At 38.8% G+C, this 21,898-nt stretch overlaps 1 protein-coding gene across 9 annotated transcripts in view; it reads left to right on the top strand.

Annotated features, from left to right (window-relative positions):
* Positions 1 to 3,734: 3,734 nt before the first annotated feature.
* The window catches only part of LOC140135502 (septin-7-like), a 92,161-nt gene continuing 73,997 nt past the window's right edge, over positions 3,735 to 21,898 (top strand). For 3 of the 9 annotated variants that reach the window (XM_072157024.1, XM_072157023.1, XM_072157020.1), the window contains exons 1-2: positions 6,538 to 6,835; positions 12,165 to 12,270. In XM_072157024.1, the coding sequence (XP_072013125.1) occupies positions 6,749 to 6,835; positions 12,165 to 12,270 (193 nt within the window). In that variant the 5' untranslated portion in view covers positions 6,538 to 6,748. Of the gene's footprint in view, positions 3,871 to 6,536; positions 6,836 to 9,548; positions 9,648 to 12,164; positions 12,271 to 21,898 lie in introns of those variants that run through there. The other 6 variants (XM_072157026.1, XM_072157021.1, XM_072157025.1 and 3 more) reach the window with 5 other exon arrangements.

Below are 21,898 nucleotides of genomic sequence, written 5' to 3'. Positions count from 1 at the left end.
TCTCTTTGAGCGCCTGGGTATGGTCAGTGGTGAGTGGAGGTTACAGACTGGCAACCCAGTCTCCCCACATTCGTCTGCACATTTCAGAGGTCCACAGTAGTGCCGTCAGACGGCCCCCAGCGTCGGGCACTACTGACAGGGATCACACAGCTTCTCACGAAGCGGGCGATTGTCCCGGTCTACCCCCCCCGTTCTACGGGTGATCTTGGAGCCATTGGCTCCAAGGAAGACCGGCGACGGGAGCCCCATCCGGAACCGCAGGCTGTTGAACACGTTCTTCAGGCCCAAGAGGTTCAGTATGGGGACTCTCGCCTCGGTGCTAGCCTGCTCCATCAGGGGCATGGGAACAGCATCGCTAGATCTCTCGGACACCTATCTGCATATGCCAATCGCCTCTCAAGATCGGAGGCATCTGCGCTTCTAGGTACAGAATCAAAATTACCAGTTTTGATACCGGCCATCCGCCTGCCCATCTCTCCCAGGGTGTTTAACACTCTTGGTCAGAGCGGTGGCAGCGCACCTGAAGCACAGGGGTGTCAACATCAGTTGCTACCGGGACGTTTGGCTCATATACGGACGCACTCCACTGAAGACTACGGGTCTCATGGGGTTGATAGTCCGTAGGGTGCGGGCCCCTGGATTGTTTGATCAGCTCAAAAAGTCCAGCGTGGTCCCGGCGCAGACACCACTATTTGTAGGGGCCCAGATCACCCTCACGGGGGGGTTCGCGGTGCTCTCCCCCGGGCGGGTGCCGAACATGGTGCGGTGTGCCTGACTCTTGGCGAGTCTCGGGCAAAACCCGCTGTGGCATGGATGAAGGTGGTAGGCCTAATGGCCAGTATGGTAGACCTCGTACTGTACTGCCGTTTCTACGTTAGGCTTACCCAACTACACCTTCTAGCCTGCTTGCAGGCCCAGTCGTCACCAATATCCCTCGCGGTTCCGTTGTCGGAGATCGCGCGAGAGGAACTCTGGTGGTGGACCCATCAGCCCAATTTGACCCAGGGTGTCAGGTTTCCTGCACCCCGGTATGTCACGTAGTGGCGACCATAGCGTCAAAACGGGGCTGGGGGTCCACATCCACGGAGACTCCGTCTCGGGCCTATGGGGCCATAGAGACAGAGTTTCACATCAACCTCCCTCGCTACGAGGAGGTGATCGTGGAATCACATACCGTTGTCCTGACGGATAACACAACCGTGGTAGCCTACCCCAACAGACAAGGGGACTCCGGGCCACCACGATTGAGCCTGCATGCACAACACCTGATAGGGTGGTGCAAGTTCAGGCAGATTACGATGAGAGCGATACACATCGCTGGCGTCACCAGCATCCTCGCGCACAATCTGTCACGAGGAAGGGTGTCAGGACCAGCAGAATGGTCCCTTGCTCCGCAGGTCGCTCAGACGATCTTCAAGGGGATGTACCACCCCTCGAAAGATCTGTTCGCATCTCATCGCCATAATCATCCACTGCGGTGTACTGCTCAAGGGTCGCGGACCCCCAAGCATTCACCGTGGGCGCTCTGTCCATAGACTGGGGAGGGATGACAGCTTATGCAGTCCCTCCGATCTCACTACTCATGAGGGTGGTGGCCAAGATCGGGTGGGAAGACTGCATTGTCATTCTGCTAGCGGCAAGGCCGCTGGCACTCCCGAGTACCAGATCTACTCCGGATGCCCGGAGCGGAGGTACCAGTCTATCACTAGAGCACCTGCAGTTAGCTGCATGGCCCTTACCAGGGAACACGAGCGGAGGGATACTTTTCATCAGAAGCTGTTTTTCTCATCGCCGGGGCTAGACGGAAGTCTACCCTCCGTACGTATAGCCAGAGTCTGGCTCCATACCACGCTTGGTGCAATGAGACAACTAGCTCCCCCGCTAGAGCCTCTGTGCTGCTAGTTCCGGAGTTTCTGACAGAAAAGTTCCAAGCAAGACTTCAGCGGGCCACTGGGGCCAACTATAAGTCAGCTGTCCTCTCCATTCACCGAGGTTTCGAGGCGGGTCGACTATCATAGCCGATGGTTACCTTATTAGTCTACGCCGACGGTATGTTCAACAGTGTCTACCAAAAAGGAAAGTGATCCTCCTAAGGGATCCCAACACAGTCTTAGATTACTTTAAGGGTCACCCTTTTGACCTTCCGTCAAAAGCGACGCTTAAATACGTAACTCTCAAGATGGCTTTCCGGTTTGGCGTTGGCTTCGGACGGCGGTGCTGAGTTGCACACGGTCTCGAGGTTAGCTTCCGTGTTCACAAACACTGGAGCGACACTGTTTCGGCGCTCTGTTCTCGTGACTACGAACGGGCGCGGTGCATACCGACATTCGTCCCTCTCCAATCCCCAGGGTTGGGCAAGGTTGGCTGAAGCCAAAGATAGGCTGGGGTGTCCGATAAGGCGCTGCAGCACTATTTCTTCCGAACACAAGCCTTGCGAGGGACTCACGACCGCATTCATCACCCTTACAGAGCCTTTCGGTCCAGCCGCTGTCGCGATGGCTGGTCCAGGTGTTGGTGGGGTCCGGGATCGCGAAGGTTTCGCGTCCCACGACCCACTCGACACGTGCTATCTCATCATCTTGGGTATACCGTTCGGTTGTCCCTTGAGGAGATCTAGCAGGCGGTGTCCCGGAAGCCACCTTCGCCCTTCTCTACGATACTTCCGTTTACGTTAGTAATCAGAGACGGGGCGGGAGGTTTACCGGGACATTGTTCGGGCGATCATAATACGGTGGTGTACGGGTACCAGGTTTTCAGACTATACAGAATACTCAGCATGGTAAGAACCAGTGTCGCTATTCTTAACCACCAAACTTTTTAAGTAAGGAGGTTTATGTCTGTGATCGCGTGGTCTTTTTGTTTCCCGACCGTTGGGGGAAAATATTTTCTGACCTCGCGAAAACCATCCTTACCCGCTCCCGATCCCTGATCAGATGCTGACCAATCTTGTACCTCCATCCGTCGGTTACTTGCTAGATCGATCTTTCAGATGTTGATGCAGAAGTATCTTAATCAACATCGAAGCGGTAAGATCGACCGGTGTACTGAGTCTAGTCCCAAACAAAAATGTTTGGTAGACTCATAACGGTGCGATCTTACCTTTCCGATGTTGATTATCCCGGACCCCGCCACCCCTACAAGTTTGGTCCGAGTAGGGGATCCCAAGTCGGATAAGGGACGATCATATGGTGTGACGTCACCTTTTGGGTGAGTCCACCGGGGATCGGGGTTTTGTTATTTATTCATTTATGTGGGACAAAATGACTATTGGTTTTTTCCGCATCTCGGGATCGATGCAAGAAGTATCTTAATCAACATCGGAAAGGTAAGATCGCACCGGTTATGAGTCTACCAAACATTTTTGTTTGGGACTATTTTCCTTCCTGAGTGACCCTTAACTAAACCAGTGACCTCCATATTGAAAACTTTCACTTGAGACTGGGTTTAATGGTTTAATAGATCCAACCAGGGATATGAGACAAACATACCAGGAAGTACACCAATTCCTTCCAGTTTCCGGCCTTGGATGCACAGTGCACACACATACACCACATAAGCTGGTACTACACGCCTGTATGAGTGTATGCACACTACACATTTGCAGGCCCGTTGGCTTATTCCTGTGTTGTACATAGTGATCGGTGGATGTAAACTTTATACTATAGATAGACTACATCTCATATGAACTAAATATAATTGTTGTTGTAACACTCTATCATCAGTAGATCAAAGGAATTCATTTTAATAAAGTGTGTTATTGTTTTTCTTTCATGTCACTGCTGTGTTGCTGTGATTACATACCTGGCCTATTGGAATACCACGTTGTGAATGTGATTTATACTCCTGGATTATACCACTATGCCTTCAGCTGTAAGTATAGGATTTTAATAGAAAAGTTGAGGATAAAATAAGTATAATGTAGATGTGGTTTGTATCTTGACAGTATGGTGTGTCATTTTATTTTTATTTTAAACCGGACCAACACCCCCCCCCCCCCAAATAGTTTGTGCATGTAGGCCCCTACATAAACACACATGCTCAAAAACAGCCCAGGTACTTTTGGAGATCAAAAAACGCTCCCTTGCCAATAAACACATAAATCTGTTAATTTTGCTATTTGCTAAAATGGTATTTAAAATAAACACAAAAATCTCCTACTAAAAATGCAAAATCTATAAAAAAATTATAGGTAACCTTTGTCAAAGAAGTGATTTTTTTCCCAGATCAAAACATACACCCAGGTTTCCCAATAAACACAAAAATCTGTGATTTCCTGCCAAAAATGCAAAATCTGAAGAAGAAAAAAAATACTGTATAGTACATGTAACCTTTGTCAAAGATGTGATTTTTCCCTTTTTTATAAAGGGGCGTAATTTATTAGAAACAAATTTGCAATGAAATGAATCTGAAAATTTCATTAACTTATTCATAGAAAAAATTATAGGGGATCATTTATAACCTTAGTACATATACTCATAGCTAATAAGGATAAGTAGGCAGGCCTTGTTCCTTTTTTGCAGTCCTTAGACATATTGTACCAAGGCTATGTTCCTGTAAATGGATGTCTAAAAACATACAACCATTGTTTTGGTCAAGGATAATTGACAAGACTCACAACATTAAAATATTTTCATTCACATATTGTTTCCTTAGGTTTTCAAATGACCTTTGCATTTAGGCTAAAGTTTGCACAAATACCAAAGTCTGCATCTTTAATTTGTTGCCAATGTGTTATGTGACAATAGGGCTGATGACAAATGGATATATTTTGGATGCTAATAACAAGCTTCTTTTAAAAGTTCTTACATGTCTAACCGTAACAATGCTAGAAACAAAATATCGCACGAAGCGACTGCAAGACCAAGCATCCCACATGGTCCGATTGCGTCCAAAACTGCACATAGAAACAAAACCATTGGCCGAGCGACGGTCGCACACATCGATTGCTGTCCCAGGTCTGGTGATTGGCACCCCCGGGTTGGCACCTGAGGGGTCGATGGTTCAAAACCGGGGAGGGGAAAACAAATATTGGCAATGACAAAAAGCTTATCTTTACATACCTCGACAACATATATGCTAAGTTGATGTGTAATGTTGTTTCAAAATGGAAGTACATATTTGATGTGCATTGCGCAATAAATTGCTGATAAGCGCAACTTTGTACCCACTTTGAAAGTTGTATCTAGAAACAGGCAAATTATGGAGCGCAAATTGCAATTTGGGGGCTTTATTTCGAGGTCTGACACTAGGACTACTGGAGAAAGCTATCTTTGGAACTTCCTGCCGATAAATAGGTTTGTAGCAATTAGATTTTGATGGACATCGGCCTACATATTTGGATCCATGGCAACAAAATGTCCCTGGATAACTCTGTCAAAGTACATTGGCCTAATGATGGATCAATAGCCTAAAAGAAGATTTGAAGTGACTGGGCCTAATGGGTGTAAAATAGAGTCATTTTCTTCAAGTGGGTACTCATAATAACCAAGAAATCCCATGAAAAGAGAACACCACAAGGACTCTTCCACTTCATCACCACAATTATTCAAGTGGGTGTCAGACTGCCAAATAATAATTCAGGCATGAGAATTTTCAGGCTTTTGCCTGAATTCAGGCAGTTTTGTTGTCCAAATTTACGCATTATTATTTCGGGCCTTTTAAGGCTGAATTAACATGCCTTTTCAGGCAGTTTTCAAAAAAGCCATTCTCATGCCTGATAATTATATGCATTCTATGTTCTCAGTTAGCTCTTAATCTTTCCAAAGATACTAAAAATAAAGGTCTTGCAAACATGGGGATAATTCATCAAACCTCAAGCTGTGTTTTAGCACAAAAGATATAATTTCCATCATTGTTCTGGTTGATGTCAGAGGGCAGTTCTGCATTTACCTTTCAATTAAGGTATTTTTGCCTTTGCCAAATATCTTGTACAATAAAATTAAAAACAGAAGTAAATGTAGAGGTGACCCTGTATATTTTGGAAACTGATCGCATCACATGTTCAATTGTTCATCTTCGCAGAACCAAGAATATTAGAGCTTCCCAACATGTGAAGATCATCATGTAACACAACTTCAATTCACTGCATTGAGGGCGGTTAAACATTTTAACTTGGTCGTAATTCTCAAATAATGAATCTTCTTATGTTTATGTATTACTATTGTCTATTATTATGTCTACTATTTGGTGAGAAAAAACAAAGCTTTTTAAACCTTCACTTATTTTTTATGCTCTTTAAAAACATCAAGACACTTCTTGTTGACTTTGAAGTAAATATTGTCCAAGCTTTTGTATACCATTCCAGAAGAAAAAGCAAGTCCTACTTTCCTTGTTTCCTGACCCAAACACACAGTGTTTTCATGATTACCCTGTGCATGCTCAGTGCTCATTAGAGCATGAGTAAAGGAATTTGAAAGAAAAATTCCTCCTATAAATGAACCATTATACATAGATTCATTGAGGCAGCTTTACACTCATTTGCATGTCTTTAGAATCTATTCTAGGGTGCCATTTTGTAGAAAGATCAGAAAAGTGTAGTGGTTTGAGCTGGGTGGGAGTGGTTGACCAGTAGTGCCTGTCTATGTGAACACTATAGTACTTGTCATCTTGACTTATACCTGGGAATAGCCATTGACCATTGAATCTACATGTTTGAATGCTAGTTTGTTGTCCTTGGTGCTACAGGAATACTTGTCCATACTTTTTGAGCAAACATTTGGTGAACAGCGAGCTAGGAATTGTTTGATCAATGGGAGAAGATTCGGACTCGGGATCATACCATCAGCGCGAGATGTCGCAGCATGCACAAGCAATGGAGCGCTTGAATTTGTCTGTGGTAATGTTTTGAAAATGTGTCTTTAACTAAGTGACTTTTAACTAAAAATATGTTGATCAGCATCATGGAACTATACTTCTTTTATAGAATTGCGATTTCATCTTTACATCTGTAGTGTTGGAAGAGCAGCAAATTAATTTTGGCTAGAATGGGACCAATTCTGTTCAGTTCAAATTATATACAGTGTCACCCAACAGGACCAATTTTGCCCCCATTTTGGGCAAACTAAAAGTTGTACACCATGTGTGTTGTTCAACTTGCAAATTGTGTTGTAACTCTAAATTTGATGGTTCACTCTTTAAAAGTGGCCCAATTACCCAGTGTACTTACCCCTCATGACTTTGGCATGGTGTGAGCTCACTCACTGTGCATTGGTCAAAACCTGTATTCTTTTTTCTTGTAAGAAGTGATTTGAGATGCTTGGGGAATATGTTAAGCAAGCCACTGTGAAATACAATTTGGTTCTGGGTACACTACACTCCAGAAATGAACCTAAGAACAGGTGTCAATGTTTGCTATGCATGATTTGGTAGAAAAGATTTAAAATATTCCATTAGAAATATTTGTAACCAATGAATCATGTGACATGTAGCTATTCATATTCAATTATCAAACAGGGTTGCCAAACCCGCGATTTGGTAGCCCAATTGGGCGACTTTTGATGATTTTTCCCGCAACTATTGACAATTTCTTGTCCCATAGAAACCAATGGTTAAGAAAAAATTTGGGCGACTTTTCAACATTGTCTCCCGCGACTTCCGATAGTTTCCTTCCCCATATAGAAACCAATGGTAAATAGAAAAATTGGGCGACTTTTTGATTATTTGACCCGCGATTCGGGCTGAAATCTTTTGGCAACCCTGTTATCAAATAGACCCAAATGATGAAAATATTTACCATTGCATTTAGCAGTGCAGGTCAAACCCTCAAGTAGCCATGTTATTTTATCATATTCTACAGAGTACAAGGAACAGTAAGATTGTTTAAACTGGAAAAGAAAACAAGTTGATCAAAGATCGCTTCCAGCTCAATTGAGACCTTGAAAAGAAACAAGTTCTTCAAATAGTTTTCTTATTTAAGTTTGGGTATTTTTTGCATGGATATGTAAAGCAGAGATTAGTCTGGTTGTCCTACCAGCTGAAACCAGTGCACATAGTTGCTTAGCAAATAAGGAACAGTTGCACAAAAGATTGGTATTCAGATTTGTAGATATGCAAGCAATCCATTCAGTGCAAGTTTTTCTCTTTTGATGCGTTGAATTGGTCAGTGTTAATGTATTGGCTATATCATGGATTCAAGATTCATCTATGATAATTTATGATGTATTTTGTACATGTGCAGAGCCATCACAAATTTAGGCATTAGTGGGACACTATTTTAAAGTGTTGCGATTTGGTAGTTCACAACATCTTGCGAATGGTAATGAGCTTTGGCAAAAATTGCATTGCTCATTTCCTTATGAGCGTGTAGAAGAATTCAAATATCACAGAAATAATTTTATAGGTCCTGTGGTTCTTGAGTTATGTTGTAAAGAGGGCTGAAACAACAACACTTTTGTAAAATGTACATAACTCATAAACAACAATAAATTAAGCAAGTTTTCAAATTATATAATTTGTAGGATGAACTTTTGCAAAACATCAAGGTGTTATTTGTCAATAATTTATTGATCTAGAGAATGAAAATCGATTTTTTTTTTGTTGCTTCGACCAACAACACCTTGTCTCCCCTTAATAGTGGGACTAGGAAATTTTGTTTTTACCACCTAAACAAGATGCTGGTATAATGGTTATTGATGCATCTCTATGCTATAACCCAGGTTCATTTCCATAATACTTTATAGATTGAGAACCAGGCCGGGCAAAATGCGGAATCCAGGAAGTTCATACTCATAAGGAAATTTGGGATTTGAAGGGAAATTTTGCAAATATTTAAGAAAATGTCCATGGAAACTTGTGCTATCTTGATGGGCATTGTATTAATTTGAATGATAGGCATAATATATGGAACTTACCTCAAAATTACCAAATTGAAAACTATTTTAAGTATTTATCAGTTGAATATTTTTTATTCCATCACCTCTATGATGAACATTGTTCTAATCCATGCTTACAAAGTACATGTATTCCCTATTTGGAACAAAATATGGTACAGGTCTACTTCCTAACTTTGTATGTTGTCACAAACAATAGAAAAATTCAACTCAGACCACATTGGAGATAACTTCATTCAGTGATTCAAACCTAGACTTTGTGATTCAATCAAAGGCTATTGTTATCAGCTGAATCACTTGTATCAAACAAAACCCTTTTGTCATTCAAGAGTCCAGGGTCTTTTCTTAAGCTACTTAAAAACATTGATAAATAGTTTTGTCTTGTCTGATACAGTCTGAAGTACTGGAGATTCCACAAACTTCAAGATGAAAGAAGTGGGTGTGTCCATGATTTTGTCAATATGTCAATTGTTACATTGTCTGCATGATTGATTTTGGTCATGTTTGAAGCTGTGCTAGGTTTTGCACATTGTGCATTTCTAAAGAAAGCTCTGTCCATGAATTTGACATCATCATACATGTGGGTGTGTCAAAAATCCAGGTAGTGTAGGGCATAGTTCAGTCAATTGCTCCTATAGATGGTAAACCTATACTGTATACAGGTGTTTTGGAAGAGGCATATCCTTCAACCTTCAACCTTCAACCAATTGCTTTTACATGGTAAACCTATACTGTATACCTGTTTTGGAAGAGACCTAGGCTGTTTGACAATTAACCCTGGTCCCTAACTAGCTGCTTTTGGGTAAGGAAAGAAGAGAGGTAGGCAGAAAAAAAGTGTTCAAGGAGAAAAGTTGTTTTTTCTTGGGTCCTGTTTTGAACCATAGACCTGTCGTTTGTCGCGCACAAGACCAAGGATATCTCGATGGTAGTAATGCTAGTTCAGTTGGTACAAGCAAAAGTGTGCAACACAATTCTCGTCTTGGGAATTTTGAGTGAAGTAGGTTAACACAGAGTGCAGCAGACCATAGATTGTAATTAAAAATAACTAAAATCCAGACCATGGACAAAAAAGATAACAGACCATGTATAAAAAGTCAAAGTCTTAGCATCACCCGATAACGAGGGCCGATTGTTCCATGAAATGCGACAGGCGAAACTGCTACGCACTTACCGCATATTTATGAAGTGTATGCAAGATGATGGATAATTTCAGCCTGCTTAATTAATTGGTTAAAAGTTATATCAGTAATTAGCAAAAGGAAACAAATGTCTGTCATATGTATCCGTCCTATGTACGTCAAACAGATCAGCCAACCTTTCTGATCTAGTCCAATGAGTAGGACCTGTTTTTTGTTAGTTGTGCTCAGACTCCGATCACTCAAAAAAGATTTATTTGTGAAAGTCCACTAACCACCCACCCAAAAAACTGTGGAGCGGTCGCCAGTCACTGGACTTTTGCGATTGTCTTTCTTGGCACCATGAGATAGTCTGAGCTAAGTAAAGTTTGGTACCGGTAACTAAGAAAAAAGGTCCTACTCGTCAGACTACTTTTGATCATCATCAGGGAGTAGTGACATCATCAGAGATTTAAAGATTCATTTGTATCACCAATGATTGGATTAAAAGAATAATCTGACAGGATTACATGAGAGCCATGTCTTGATTGGATCTAGCAATGTCAATGTCCCAATTAGGGAAGTCTGCATAAGATCAGTAATATCTTGATTAGATCAATAATATCTTGATTAGATCAGTAATACCTTGATTAGATCAAATTGTTGATTGGGTCATGTGTGGGTTTGATGTAATTGACTTGAGGATGGTGTGCAATTAGGCAGAGGTGTCAACATAAGGAAGTTTTTGATTTAAGTTGATCTATTAATATCTGTAATAGCCTAACTAGGTATTCAAATAGATCATAAAATGCTGTTTATTCACTTCATGGAATTAAAACTTAACAGAACTGACACTGACAGAAGTACACGTGCACATGTACATGTGACGCAGAACAAAAAACATAAATCATAGCCAATCTTGAGACTCTAGTCTTACACTTTTACATTAATTTATGCTTGGTAATACTAAAAGTTTTAGTATTACCAAGCATAAATTATTAAATGTTGTTGGTATGGGGGAGGGCATTTTCAATTTATAAACCAAATACCAGGCTAAAATTGAATTGAATGTCTCTTGTACAGTTTCACAGTACAGTCATTATAAAATTACCCAAATTCTTAAAATATATACAAATTGTTTTGACAGCCTCTGGCAGAAATTGATCCCAGCGAACCCCACATCAATTTTGTTACCACACAATATTTGCAAAGTCCAATCAAAATTCATACCAGTATACATGACACATGCATAATCAGGGATTGTATCTTAAAATTCTAGAACGTAACTGGGCCGGGATTTCTGTAGCTCAGTGCAATATGCACAAAGGGATATTCTCTTGCAGGCTGATGACCGATGACCCAAGTATGAGTCACAGAAAGCAGCAATTTACCCTGATAATTGGGTTGAATCTGTTTTATATGGCAACTCAGGTACACACTACACATGGGGGAGTGTCAGAGTACGTGTGGTATCATGAGTATGTGCATACATGTATGCACTGACTATTCATTCATCTTGTACTATTTGAAGATAGAAAATTCTGTGGTTGTTTCTCAGTCATCATCCATATGATTACCTTATTGTATGAAAGTGTTTTGAAATTTTAAACAAATCTGGCTTTGAAATCGGAATAGATAAACATTTACATTGGTTCATAAAAATAAAATTTTAGCCCCACATAAATATTATGTCAATTCTTAACAATTACACTTATGTAGGCCTATACTGTTAACACATTATGTATCATTGATTTGATTCAATCACTCAAAATGTATCAAGCTGCTGGAATAATGTGTGAGGGACAAAACATTGTACAAATTTATTGAAATTAGTGCTTTCTTTATAAAATTATTTTAAGTGCTGCAAATGTCAAAATGAACTACATTGTAGTTAATACTGTACCTCTCTCCTGTCCGCCTACTGTGTGAAGACCTTAAAATATACCCAATATTTTGATTCACTCATCAACCGATTCATTTTGTGATTAATTCAATGTCTTCTTTGGGTTCTGTCATTACATTGTAATATTAGTTTTTAACCAAAAATTGATATTTTTGTGAATAGGAATCATAGGATTTAAATGGTGTTGTCGTCGCTTTTGTTGTCGTCGCTGAATCAACCATAACATGAATATGAATTCCTGCACATGCCACTATGAGATAAACAACAGAATGTACTTTATTTACTCACTTGTATATTTACTTCCTTTTTCTATCACAGAATAAGCCAAAAGACATGGAAAGTTATGTGGGTTACGCCAACCTGCCCAATCAAGTGTACAGACGGTCAGTCAAGCGAGGTTTTGAATTCACACTTATGGTAGTAGGTAAGTAACCTTTCAATCGTACTAATAATCGTACAAGCAAGTAATTCCAATTAATTATCACTACCAGTCATTATTGATTACGGCTAACGCTAACTATGAATGAAAATAATAACATTTGGCTTGTAGGTGATAAACTTAATTATTACAAGACAATGTGTAGTAATTGTATACTTACTTCTTGAAAGCTGAAGCAAGATTTTGAATTGACTCAATGGTCATATTGTGTTGGATAAAAAGTCAGATGTTTGAGTGATCATTTGAATTCCTACCATTTACAAGCAATCACCCATTACACTTTTTGTGAACCCTGGCTATGAATAACAATGATCACGTTTTGCTCACGTAATACATTGATATTGTCGCGCCAAAGTCCCGGCTTATGCCGCTTATCCATAGTCAGCTTTTGTGATAATTCAGAATCAAATTCGACAAACCATATTTGCCTGCCGTCAGTTTGATCAATTGATGCATACTCTGACAGAATTCCGGTGAGTCATTTGGAACTCATTCCCAAAGTGGCAGACTTGGGATTAAATTTCCTTTGATTTGTGTGTTACGCATGGATAAATTGCGGTTTGTAATTAAAACTCCACGTGAGGTTCAGTACGAGTGAGTAAATATAGAGTTGGAAAAAGAAGAATGAAAGTTTTTGAAGAAATCAAGGCTGTTGATACAACTTGAAGTTGAAAAGGTGCACAATTATTGTTAGGTCAGTCTCACTTATTACATTGTACTGTACACCAAATGTCATTGTTTGACATTGCTAGTGAACTTTTTGACTTCAATGTAGTCAGAGTTACAATTTAACTGTTTTGTGTGCATGCAACTATTTCACTTAGTGTTATGAGCAAAAGATAAACATGTACTCCGAGTAATTGTTGGTAACAAGTCTAGACCTTTTGGAGCACATTGGAAGAATTTTTTTCATTTCAAAAGAATATGGGGACACAATAATTTATAAATTTGTAGTTTGAAATACTCAGTCAAAATTGTCATAGAACTTTACAGGATCCAATGGATAAACAAGGCCTAGATTTTGACAAGAATCACTGAATCAGTTCTCGTAAGATTCGGTTGCGAGAATCAACTTCTCTCATTGTATCATACAGTAACTGCAGTGACTATGGTGGATTTTGATTCTCGCAAACCAAGACGAAATTGTGGCCCTGATAAAAAGTGGAGATAAGCTTTCTACAAAACCATTTCCTGAAAATCTGTGCATGGACTTTGATACTGTTATTATCATAATATTGTTTCATCATCTCAATAAATAAATACAAATAGGGGGGAAATGGAATTACTTGGTTGTTTTGGTTTTTCTCCAACAAAATTATCAAAAACTGAACTTTGGCTACAGGTACAAAATCGTTGTGTGGTCAGTATGACGGGCCACTCCTTATCAAGTCAGCAAATTCCTAATAGATAACTAAAGCTAATAAAAATGCAATCAGTAACTAAATAATTACAAATCTCTAAATATATCCCAACACTTAACTGTTGACTTTGAAATGCCATCTTCAAGTGGGCTGGTTGCTAAGATATTTGTTTGCTGGTTTGTGAACATGGAATGGAGTCAACATGTTCATTGCTGAATGTTGCAAATACGTTTTCGGTATGTATTCGAACACAGTTTAGTCATAATGGTCATGAAATTACTTGAGGAAAACGAGTTTACTCACAAAGTGTGGCATTTTCACAGAGGAAGTATGTGGGTTGGAGTAGTGGTTGATAAACACTGCATTCACATTGCTGTAATACCAAAACTTGATTTTCTGTGGCGCCATATCACACACAGAACTTGAATGTGTTGATCCAGCTTTAGAAAATTATAATTCCTATGTGCACAGTGTGAGAATCAATCATGATTCTTGTATAGGATGTATGTGAACCAAATATGTGTTCTGTGTAGATTTTCACACAAATCTCTTAAAGAATCTTTTTGCAAGAATCAATTTTATGGACTGACATCAAAAGTTAAACCTTACGATTCATATATTTTTCTTTGGCTCTTGCGTCTAAAATTGGATGTTGTGCCATAATTTCATTCTCACTAAGTCTTAAAATTATGTTAAAGCATGTTGAAAATCAGACTTAACCCTCTGACAAAGTTGTGTCCCATTTCTTGGAAAGTCTTAGGAGTACAAGTTCTGAGCTAGGAACTCAAATCATGTAACAACCTTTTGTAAGAAACAGAATAAGTAGCAACTCAAAATGCACATATTTTGAATGTTTGTAGCAGGCTAAACACGTAGCAGTCAGTTCTTCTTGGAATGGTAGTATTGTTATTCTTTAAAATGAAGTAACTTTGAGATCAGTCAACTTTTAACTTGTACATATTCAAGCGTTCATCCACCTTTGCATAGCTAGAGAGAAACTCTTGTTTTAAGTTGCAAGAATGTCTATTTTGAGAGAAAATACTTTTCAGTAACCTCAGTTCACTATACTGTTGACATCATACCAATCCACCGTGTTTGACAAACATAGCTTACTGATCCTTTCTCAAATACCAATAGCAGGGTTATGTCTCCATTCTTTGGGTTGAGGTGTTTAACATGTTGTCAAGGTAAAGCCTTGCCAGTGGATTAGACATTAGAATAAGTTCACTAATTGGAGTCATTAAAAGCAATTATTAGGGATCTCCTTGTAGATAATTGAGGATTTAGGCTAATTTAGGACACTTTATATGGGTACCCTAATACCCTTTTTTTGTTACTGATATATTATGTATTAGGAGAACTGAAAAAGAAAAATGATTGAATTAACCTCTCACCAACAAGCTGTTGAAAAAGAAAATGTAGGTAAAAATGTACAATTTTAGCCAATTTTTGAACTTGTTTATACAGCTTTGCAGTATGTTGCCCAGAATTGCCTGTCATTAGAAGAAAATTACATGTCCTAAATTTGACTTTAAAATTAAATTGTGAGTATAAGGCTTTTCTCTTCTGTGGCTCTATCATTTTAATTTTTTTCCTTCAAAGTTCTAGAATACAAAACTTAAAAAAAAAAATTTTGAACAGCTATATTTATACTATTAATTTCAACATTTGAAATGAAAGACAGGAATTTTGCTTTCCCATACTCATATAATTATATTTTACAGTCACAGGCAAGCGTACATAATGTACAACAGCTAATGGACATCAGTCTATCTGCCGCTGAGTTACTGATCATGAAGATACTCAAGTGTACATAGGCCTACATGTATCGTACGGATGATGAGAAAGAGTGAAACACTATAGCCACACTGGCAGCATGGACTGCAAAATTTCAACTTCACTATCCATGCTGACATTGGCAATGAGACTCGCTGTTGGAGTGGAATGACCTTCATGTGTGACCTACATGTATTAATCACTAATTAAAATAATTGAATTTGTTTTGGAATTTCCATTTCAAATAATTATCGGAAGTTGTTACACAGGAGCGAACAATATCAGTGTAATAATTATATGCTTAATTAAACTGAACTTGATGTCAAGTTAATTAACATAATTCAAATAGACACCTTTTCAATTATCTTTTCTATAGTTTTTGGTTATGAAAAAAAAATTAAGTCCGATTCAGACTCCATATATTGCAGCGCGATGCGATGCTGTGATGCTTTTAAAACTGAAATCTGAGCCTGTTTTTTTTTGCCTATGCTTTGTAATGTAGAGGTGACAATTTTTATGTTGCTGGAAACAAAATATAATTGAACATTTCGTTTTGGTCACGTCACGTCACAAAACAAAGTATTCAAAAATCAATTTTACAGACAGGTGACCCATGTTCCTTGATTGTCACGTGTACATGTAATACATTAATTAATCAGACCATATTCATGCAGCGAATGTTTCATATTTCCATTTATTAATTTCCACTGCAATCAATCAATACGTTTTCATATTGAAACATTGGGAAGTCAATATTATGACCAGTCTTCTGTCTACATTATGGCAATGTATTCGACCGACCAACATGCCCAAGTGAAATATACACGTAGGCCCATATAAGCTTACATTGTAGGTGCATTACTTCCACTGGTATTTCTTTCATTTTTTTCACCACCTGTATAGTATTGATGTAGCTTACACTGGTCAGTGTACCTGCATGTACCTGCACAATACCGGGACAATTAGGAAGTAGAACAATAGTACCACCATTTACAGCGTATTACATGTATGATGAATACGATGAAGTAAATATTTGGAACTATTTCATTATGACTCTACTGATCCAAACAATAGGGCACCTTGACCATATCGGTGACGTACATAGCCGCTATGTAGTCAACCCCACGTACCACAATTATGACATATTTTCACAATCTTTTGTGCAATTTTCCACACTGTGGCTCTGTGTGCGTTTTAAGGTCAATACACTGATCAGCGTGAGGTTTCGTGCTTTCTAAGCGTTGCTTGAATGGGAACTTTTTCAATAGTTTTTGTTATGGTACATGTGTATGGACCCTATAATATGGGGTGATTTCATGGTCATTGGAATGGGTAAATATATTGTATGTAGCCTAGCTGTTAATGGTCATACACAAAAATTACAAGAGGGAAAGAAAGGTCCCTTGGTATTTTAAACAAATTGTTGAAAAATTAGGCATCAATTTCTTAAAATGTCATCTAGGCCTAATGATAATGCCATAGCATTGCATTACCAGGAGGCCATAGTTTAATGTAAATTTATTCATCAATTTTGATGAATATTAATTATTCTCTTGGTGGATAATCTGATGCTTCTTTAGAGTTGCATCATAATACAGGGTGTCAGTGTCCCTGAAAGAATTGTGTTGAAGGAAACTTAATTGTTTGGGTATTTTAATGCCACAACTAAACATTAAATAACTGGTGTGGTTAAGAAATAAATCAGCTATCACATACTTTTTTAATTTCGACAATTGACCACACTGTTTGTGAAATTAAAGAATTTTATGAAAAACTCATTTTCAAAGCTTTCCACGGATTCTATTATCTTACTATAATTTGCCTTATGTTGTGTGCGTGTGTGTATGTGTGTAAAAGGCTCCGTCAGTTTTGATCCCAGCCTCGCCAAATTCGCACGGGGGATGCAGAAAAATATGGGGAGTGTCGTAAGCTACCTTCGGGATCGAAATCGGAGGTCGAAGGTCAAAGGTCAAATTTTAAACTTGGTCCGATTGGGCTGTAATTCATACGGAGATCAAGGAAAATACGGGAGTGTCCTAAGCTACCTTCGGTCGAAATCGGAGGTCGAAGGTCAAAGGTCAAATTTTAAATTTGGTCCGATTGGGCTGTAGCCTAATTCATACGGGAGCTTACGGTATATAGGGGGGGTGAGCTTCGCGTAGGTCGAGCGGAGGTCGAAGGTCCGAGGTCAAATTTTAAACTTGATCCAATTGGGCTGTAATTCCCAGTACGGGAGATCAAGGAAAATATGGGGAGTGTCCTACCCTACCTTCGGTCGAAATCGGAGGTCGAAGGTCAAAGGTCAAATTTTAAACTTGGTCCGATTGGGCTGTAATTCATATGGGAGATCAAGGAAAATATGGGTAGTGTCCTACACTACCTTCGGTTAAATCGGAGGTCGAAGGTCAAAGGTCAATTTTAAACTTGGTCCGATTGGGCTGTAATTTATACGAGAGATCAAGGAAAATATGGGGAGTGTCCTAAGCTACTTTCGATTCGAATGGGGATCACATTTGGTTGCGATCGGTAAAGGATTGGGCTCAAAATCCGCGAAAATGTGAATTTTCAAAAGTCAGTGACCATGCATGGTATAAGGTGACAATTGCACTTGCTGCCTGTGTTCTATAAATAGCTCTGATGCATTCTGATTCATGTACTTGAACTTGGTAAAATCTATATTAAGGCAATGTCTTCCACAGTGGGTTTTGAAGGGTAAAAGGCTCCGTCAGTTTTGATCTGAGCCTCGCCAATAGACAATGCGTTGTAATTTCGTCAAATTTCACGCTATATCTTTGTTAAACGAATTAATCTGCAAGAAATATTTTGTACATAAACATTATGTAGCCAGAGGTTTCCAGTGATATAAAAATCTCAACTGTTTTGAGAAAAGTGGGGGGATGAGGCTGTGGATCACGAAATGCCCTTTTAATGACTTACCCAACAAACAAATACAAAACATCTTCAAAATGTTACAAAACTATTTTTCCAACAAAGTTATAATACTCTATAATTATATGTGTGCTGTTATGCATACGGCCATACGGGTATACCTCTAGTGATATCAATCGATGATCTGTGCTGCTAATCACTGTGCATCATCAGCAGCGCATGAGGCGTCTATTGTCATTGATAGATATTTGACTCTGTGGAACAGGCTGAAAATGAGGCAGTTTCGTAAAATAGTGGTCGGTTGTCAAAATTAAAAAAGTAGGTGATAGGTGATATATTTCTCAACCACATTGGTTCTTTAGTTATGTTTGGTTTATGTGTTAAAGTACTCAAAGAATTCAGTTTGCGAGTTGCGACAATTAAGTTCTTTCAGGGACCCCATGTACTATGGCATATCATGATTCCATGCACACATTTGTGGATGCTCGAATCTTACACAGGTACTGCATACTCTCTTACTCACGCAAACAAGCAAACAAGAATCAGTAGAAGAAGCTTGCCTTTTATATAAACACAGCCAAAAAAGAAAGTCTCCAGTAGTTCCATCGCCATTCAATCAGATTCGGATGAGTTTATGGCAAAATAATTTATATAATAATTTTCTATACACTTTCCTGCGAAGATTGATACCATATTTGATATCAAAAGTTTAATCATCATGAGCAAAGGAGCCGTTGTTTGGAAATTCGTGCAATTTTAAAAATGACAAATTACGAATTGACCACGCAAAAATCAATGCATGGTATCAGCTTATTATGTGGCCTGAAGCATGCCCGTACAGGAATCATTGTACCCTTGCCTGCGCACAATTGAATGAGCGGGTATTTGATTTGCATTTTGACATGCATGGCCAAACCTTTAACCTGCCGGCCTATTCAGGCGACGTAATTCTTGGCACTCACGCTAGCTCAGCTACGTGATACAATTCCCTATGTCATTTTTAAAATTGCACGAATTTCCAAACAAATGTTTCTATGCTCACGATGATTAAACTTTTGATATCAAATTTGGTATCAATCTTGAAGGAGAGTGTATAGAAAATTATTATATAAATTATTTTGCCATAAACTCATCAGAATCTGATTAAATGGGGATGGAACTACTGGAGACTTTCTTTTTTGGCTGTGTTTATATACAAAAGCTTTGTTAGATGTGAAAATACATTATTGATTTTGTGTATTTTATTACACTTACAGAATATTCATAACAATAAAAAAATAAATCCCAAAATCAGAGCTCAAAATTCCCATTCATATTATTACACCATGTCTTTAGAAATATCATCTATTTATAGCTAGTTGGCAGATTTAAATGGCCATATTCAAGCACCAATGATTGTTATTTTTTGAAAATGCATAACAATTGATTTAAATCTGACTTGAAATGTTTTGCAGGATGATAATAAAGTGGCCTCCTAAGGCTTAAAATTGTGATTCACTGCAAGTTATTTTCATGATCAGCAAGTGGTTTTTGTGGGCCAGGTTTTATACAATATGTGCTCTGGTCCATTTTTATGTGAGATGATAAAAATTCTAGTAGATGTGCTCTAAATAAATAAAAGTTCTATGGCATTGAAAGAGCCTTTTAGTTCTCTGTGTACAATGTAGGATCTGTGTTCAGTTTCACATTGAGTTTGGTAAATTATGACTTGGTGCTTTTACGCCGTTGTGCTGCAAGTGTGTAGATGAACCATCCTTGTACCGGTACACTTGTGTATGTACGCTTTCGTCGCTTTGTGGAATTTACAGGTTAGCGCATGAGATTCAATACTGCAAACAATGAAATACACACCCACATTACTACCAAAACTCGAGCTGAAACAAAGTACTGTCTGTAGAAGTGGTAATTTTCGCGTACAGTTATTTTAGTGATTTAGGAGTGAGAGACACATTTTTATGAATGTTATTATCGTGATTGCCCAGTCCTTCCCTATACTTGTAATACATTCGTGCATATATTCGTGAGGTGTTATTTTAGCGGTTGGCGCTCTAATCTCGAAATTCGCAAAAATAAAACATCGCAAAAACTACCACTTTTACAGTATATCTAGCTGTGGAGTAATGCAATGTGGCACACGATATAAGGGTAATGGAATCTTGGGGATCTGTGTTTCACAAAGTGAGAAAGGTGACATTGTCATTAGTCTCAGATTTCCGCTTCTTAGAGTACTCTTAGTAACAGAGAAGTACCATATTGAAACTGAAAGACAAAAGCTTGGGAACAGGGATCAGTTCTGTGATGGGTTCTGTGATACAGATGGTCATGGATGTAATTTTATATCCAGTTTCATATTCATGAAAAAACCCAAAGACCCTCTTAAGGCTTTAAGGGTCTGTGAGAAAACCTATGCAGTACTTGGTCCATAGGAAATGAGGATGATAGTCACGATACCTGCTAGATATGTGTACAAATTCAGGTGTTTCTTATCAAAATCAGAGTGCAGTGCATTTGAGTTGATTAGTCCACCTTTCTTAAAACAGCTTGGAATGTATGTACATACCTGGCATGCATAATGCCAGAAACCATTGGTATGATGTGATTGGCAAAGTCTGGCCCATCTCAGCAAGAAAGGTCAGCCTTTGGTTAAGTGATTCTTAATAGGTATTTACCTTGACTTTGTTAACCCACAACTGGACACAGTCATGGAACTTGGTCGCAAACAGGACACTGAATTTTAAAATTTTCAAGGAAAATGTTTGCTATTTGAAATTTCCTGATGTTGGCTCTCATTGCTATTTTTCTTTTGCATTGAGTGGTTCTTAATTTTAAAAGATACCTTCACAGATATTTACCATCGATCCAAACAGTGGGTGGAATAAATCTGAACAGGCTGATCTGACTTGGCCCCCTAATGTAGCTTTGATGAATTGAAGGTTGTCTTTATGATTGGCCCACAGATTGGCCTGACATTGAAAGGTCACACCCAAAGTCAAGTGCATGATGTTGTACACATGTACAGCAAAGTGGCTTAAAATTGCCTGTGATTTATTGATTTGGAGCATGAGTGGAGAATAACAATGCAAATTTTGTATTTTGGTTTATACTGTTCAGACAACCATTCTACTCATAACAAAGAAATAGATGCATTTAGTACCATCTTTACCATTAGAAGAATAAATCCATAATGTCTATTGATTGAAAGTTAAGGTCTAGCATCAGAATACACTCGCCAGATTCATTTTGAAATGGAAAAAACACATTTCTTGTTCATACATTTATCAAGTGAGCCTGTCCATGAATCTTCATGGCCTGTCCTACAAACAACATTTACATAGTGTTTTAGTGACAATAGTCAGTGATGCTTGCAGTCCAGGGACTGTCCCTGCTTCAAGTTATAAATAGTAAACCAGAATGACTCAATCAGTCAAAAATGAGACTTTGTATGGGGAGAACAATAATATTCATTGAAAACCCATATTCTTGGCTCAATTTATGGGCTACAAAAAGTCCCCATTGTGAATCCTGAGATATGATCAATTTCATGTTGCTCAAAGTAATGAAATAATAATTTGTTACATCACAATAAA

Source organism: Amphiura filiformis, chromosome 16 (assembly GCF_039555335.1).
Source record: "Amphiura filiformis chromosome 16, Afil_fr2py, whole genome shotgun sequence".
Lineage (NCBI taxonomy): Eukaryota > Metazoa > Echinodermata > Ophiuroidea > Amphilepidida > Amphiuridae > Amphiura > Amphiura filiformis.
Note: the sequence above shows the minus strand (reverse complement) of the source record. Positions and strands in the feature narration are given on the sequence as shown.